The sequence below is a fragment of the Poromitra crassiceps genome (assembly GCF_964638095.1).
Source record: "Poromitra crassiceps genome assembly, chromosome: 18".
Classification (NCBI taxonomy): Eukaryota; Metazoa; Chordata; class Actinopteri; order Beryciformes; family Melamphaidae; genus Poromitra; species Poromitra crassiceps.
In genome coordinates, this window is record NC_139636.1 from 13,715,854 (window position 1) to 13,720,853 (window position 5,000).

At 43.9% G+C, this 5,000-nt stretch overlaps 1 protein-coding gene across 1 annotated transcript in view; it reads left to right on the plus strand.

Moving 5' to 3' along the window:
* terb1 (telomere repeat binding bouquet formation protein 1) overlaps nucleotides 1-5,000 on the plus strand; it is a gene marked incomplete at both ends in the record, with an annotated part of 12,615 nt that overhangs the window by 1,398 nt on the left and 6,217 nt on the right. The window contains 10 exons of the mRNA XM_083654713.1: nucleotides 53-181; nucleotides 564-624; nucleotides 739-857; nucleotides 1,560-1,688; nucleotides 1,818-1,970; nucleotides 2,095-2,226; nucleotides 2,841-2,972; nucleotides 3,747-3,889; nucleotides 3,986-4,280; nucleotides 4,925-5,000. The exon at nucleotides 4,925-5,000 is cut by the window's right edge and continues 66 nt beyond it. Of these exons, the coding sequence (XP_083510839.1) occupies nucleotides 53-181; nucleotides 564-624; nucleotides 739-857; nucleotides 1,560-1,688; nucleotides 1,818-1,970; nucleotides 2,095-2,226; nucleotides 2,841-2,972; nucleotides 3,747-3,889; nucleotides 3,986-4,280; nucleotides 4,925-5,000 (1,369 nt within the window). The remainder of the gene's footprint in view (nucleotides 1-52; nucleotides 182-563; nucleotides 625-738; nucleotides 858-1,559; nucleotides 1,689-1,817; nucleotides 1,971-2,094; nucleotides 2,227-2,840; nucleotides 2,973-3,746; nucleotides 3,890-3,985; nucleotides 4,281-4,924) is intronic.

Genomic DNA, 5,000 nt, shown 5'->3' on the forward strand with positions numbered 1-5,000 from the left:
TAATGCTAGATGACTTCTATATTCATATATTGTGCTTCTTTCCTTCTGCTAGTGCATTGCAAGAACTCTCTATGCATAAAGGAGACGTTCTCAGACCTTGCCGGCTGGTTGAGGGGTGGCACCCCACTGACACAGAAGAGAGTGGCTGTCTATTTTCTGTCTGTGCTGGTAGCCAACAACAGTAAGTTTGAAGCTCGTGAAAGACTTAACAAGATTTATGCTATCTGATAGTCCCATTGATGTGCAAACATTAAGCAGAATCTTTTAGAATCTTTAAATGTTGAACCTACTCAATATAACACACACCAGTTTTAGGACCACTAAATACTTATAATTTGTTAGCAAACTAAGCTCTGAATGTTGCTTTTAGGAGTACAAATATTCAACTACCGTATTTTCAGATGTCAGTGTATGACACATCATTTGAAAGCTTACAATCTGCACCTTCATCATCTGTTAAAAAAATAAAAAATACGTTGGCCTACGTTACCCAAAACACCAGTCTCTATCACATAAATAATCCAGTTGTTGTAGCCCTCATGTTTCTCTATGTGCTATCGTAGAGTCAGGACAGACCTTTGCCCAGACCACTGGCTGCCTGCACATTCTCCTGGACATTTTCAGGTAAATATGTGATACTTTACAATGTTACACACACTGTGTTAAACAGAGTTTGCCTTTCATGGACTTGTGCATGTTTTCACACTCATACAAGGTTAATAACATTTCTCTTTGCAGGAATAGTTTCCCCCTCTCCATAGAGGGCACTCTGAAAGCGGATAATGCTACTCAAATCTGCCAGCTTTGGACATCTGTAGCTAGCACTCTTGGTGGCTGTGTCAACAACCCTCAGAATGGTACAGTTGTCTGTTTTTTTTTTTTTTGTAGTCAACGCATATACCATTATAGACACTTCTTATAGATATAATAAAGGGACAGTGCAGGAGGTTTATGTCTGGACAAAGCTAAAAATACAAGTGTTGCTCAATTGTGTCTTGTGTAATAGCAGTTTTCTGAATGCTTTGTTTGGATCAATAATCAGTCGCTCGGTGAAAATATAAAGGAGGATTTATTCCAAATACACATTCATCCGGTCTGCAGAGTGGAGTCTCACTCAGTGCAAATTCCAACCAAGTGAGCCCAGAGCCAACATCAGCTTTCTATCACAGTGGTTCTCAAATGGGGGTCCGGGGACTTCCAGGGGGTCCCCAGCCAAAAGGGGGGTAATTTATTTCCGCTATAATTCCATTCATAAATAACACAATGACTATTTTGGTCATGGGTAAAGTCCCATTAGCTCATAGAGCTTCGGTTGCCTTGGGAATCCAACTCTCACCAAAACCCACAGTTGGTCAGGCTGACCTGGACGTTATCTATTTCACTCCCTCACATTCCCACAAGCCTTTGAAGCACAGCAAGCAGAAATTATTCATTTTAATGATGTTTTTTGAAACCACAGCATCTCTCAGATGGGGAAGGGCCACTCACCAACACTGAACACAGACAATAATGATCAACAATCAGTCAATCAATCAATTTCACTCACATTTGTCCTCTAGAGGTGGGTCAGCGTATCTGTGTGGCAGCCTTCCCCATAGTGAAAACCTGGCTTCAGCAGATTACTCTCCCGCGTGCTGAGGTTTTTCAGCCCATCTGCTCCTTCATATCAATGACGGTTGCCAACAACTGTAAGTACAAGAGGGAAAAATAGAGGAGGGCTGATTCTAAACATTTTTATTGATTGTAGTCGTTAAATTGTCTAAAATGATACAAACAAATCTATTATTTCAATGCTCACAATTTATTTGTTCTTTCAGCTTCTGCCCAGGAGTGTTTTTCTGCTTCAGGGGCTTTGGAAACTCTGATCCTTGCACTGGTTCGTCTAGCACCTGACGCATCGAAAAGCCTGCTCTGTTGCAGAGCGTCTGTCACTATGACTAAGACCCTGTCAGTCTGCATCAGTGGCAACTGTGAGCATCTCTCTCTCTTTCTCTCTCTCTCTTACACACACACACACACACACACACACAATTACAGTTCACTAAAGCATCCAAAATCATCTCCATCTCTGTTAAAAAAATGTCTTCTCTGCAGCTGCTCTGGCCACAGGTTTGGCTCAGCATGGTGTAGTTCCCCTGCTCCTCTCCCTGCTGTCCTGCCCCAACCTGGACCCTCAAGACAGGCTGTCTGTGGTGCACGCCCTGGGCCAATTCACTGAGGCCTCTGGTAGGATTACAGTAGCATGTTTTGTCTGTGTCTATATATTTCTGTTATTGTTGCTATCTCTTGATTTACGGTTTATGTTTTAGGCACTTACTTGAGTTATGAGTTCAACACTTCCTTTCTTCACGGTTACAAATCAGCCTCAACCGCTGTGATATCTTTGTACTGAGGATGTCCCTTTTGTGTGCTTGTCCCCGTCTTTTATTTCGTATAAATGTTTTATTCATTAAAACAAATTACATAACACAAACACACACAAAACCACATACATCTACAAAAAAGAAGACCTATACATACTGTACATACATACACTTACACGCAGATGCACTCCGAACATAATCCCCCTCCCCGCAGGATCCGCCCACCCACAAAGATATTAGCTCACAATACTAGAAAGACTTTATTAGAAAGACACAACCTACTAGCTATCATGGCGACGTCCATGGCCCCCACGCACCGCTCAACAAAGCATTCCACGCCATCATATTTTCTACTTTGGCGCCATCATGCATACGGGCCACAGACATCTCCATGACAGCCAGGTCCACAGCTGAAGATGCCCCGTTGTTGAAAAGGCAGAGTGATGAGGAGCTTTCTGTGCTTGTCCCTGTCTGTAGAGGAACACCAGGCCCAGTTGCTGCAGTGTGGAGGCCTCCCCCTCATCATCACTCTACTCACTGAGTCAGAGTCCGCAAGTGAGGAGCTTCGGAAGGCTGCTATATACATACTGCACAACTGCAAACAGGCCAGTGAGTCTAACCACATCGATAGTACCTTTCACAGGAACTTCAGCCTTGTTGTAACTTGAAGACTGTAGAATTGTTTCTTCTTCTAAGACAGTAAGACTTCATCTGCGTTAATAAGCAGTAGCCTATATTCTTTTCTTATTTCATAAATGTAAGTCGCAGGGTTTTTCCTGCACCGACGCACCATCAAGGTCGGTCACCTTGACAAAAGACGATCGCGACTAGATTGGAAACTCCCAAACTGTAACTGGCCGACAGCAACATTGCGATGAGGAGCATATTATTTTGTAGTGTGTGAGTAAAGATGTTACAACATCTAATATTAAAGCCATAATATAGTCTAAAAAACATTGGTATGTAGCTCTGTTAGCAAGCTGTACGTCAAATTATTTCCTTCGTGCATTACAAACCATTTGCATTTCCTCTCTTCATTTACTGGTATACTGTGGTAGCCTACAAGTACGTTGATATGATTTTGACTTATCAAACACTATGCCTAACTAATTTAATCAAGTTAACATATTAAAGAGATATGGCAAATAGAGTGCGTGATATTTATTTAGGTTAGTCAGCCACTATCTTGACCTGGTTCCTGGCAGCACGATGGCTCATGCTGTCGACTCACAACAACAAGGATCTGAGTTCAGATCTTTGCTTGGACCATTTCCGCATGAAGTGTTCTCCTTAGGTTTAAAAAATGCAGATCACCTGGAGACTCAAAATGTCTCATAGATATAAATGTGTGTGTCAGTGACTTGGTTGTCTTTCTATGTCAAGTGATGTCCCTGGCAGTGCCATGCTCAGCGGTAAAACAGGGGGAGGAAGGAGCCATGGAGCCCCTTACAAACGTAGAGGGCTACTGGACGTTAGCCAGAGAGATGCTGCACAGAATTTACCTGTTAGAGGAGAGACAGGTGAAGGTCAGGCACACATCTGCAGCACACAAATGGCCATGATCTACTCAGCACAAACATGCAGCATGGTGACTCGTTATGTGTGCTTATGTCTGTCTCTAGGTGACTGAGGACGAGCAGGGAGACGTGGGCTCACCAAGGGGGGGTAGGGAGAGTCTAGTGGAGAGAGGAACGAGGCAAAGGGATCCACCTGAGGTGTGGTTGAGAAGAGATGAACAGATGACAACTGAGACATGGAGAGATGTAGGAGACGGGATGGGTCCAGAACGAGGAGAAAAGAAGTGGACGAACCACCAAGAGACTCCCGTTTCTCCTGTTGACCTGAGGGGATGCAGAGAGGAGAGGACAGGAGGAGGAGAGTGCAGAGATGTTGAAAGAGAGAGGTGTGAGGAGGATGGTAGGGAATCTACTCCAGTGCCGCCTGTCCTAGAGAGGAGAGCTAGAGAGAATGTGAGAGCAGAGAAGAGTCAGAGAGAGGAGATTCCAAATGGAGACAGAGCGCTGCATCTTTTGGTGAAGGTAACTACACACTGAGCTGTTGAATTCTGAAGTACCTTGGCTTACACATACACATTGCATACACACTGTAATTAAATTTCAGTTCAAGCGTTCAATATGTGTGTTGTTTATTACTGTGTATCACAGACTGTAATATGTGTGTGTTGTTTATTACTGTATATCACAGACTGTAATATGTGTGTGTTGTTTATTAGGGTCACGCAACACGGCAGATATTCAAAGAAGCCAATGATGGCACACAGAAATCTGCACATGCCAGCAGAGCGCAAGAACCAGAACAAAACAAGCAAATGAAGAAAAGAGCACACACAGCATACAGACAGAGCAGCACTCCTGAAGATGTAGAAAGTGGGAGTGATGGTGACATTGAAACTGTCATATCACTGAGGAACAAGGAGGACAGCAAAAGGGCATGGAAGAATGAGCGCTCTAATTTAAATACTGGTGGAGAGAAGCCTAAAAACGCACAGTGCTCTCAGGCGGAGCGTCATCAGATCAACAGTGACACCTTGTCTGCCCCAGCGGCTCATACTGGAGTCGGGGTCCCGGGACAAGCGCCGGATGGAGGGGGTCTGCTGTGTTCAGTGTGCGAGGGTAC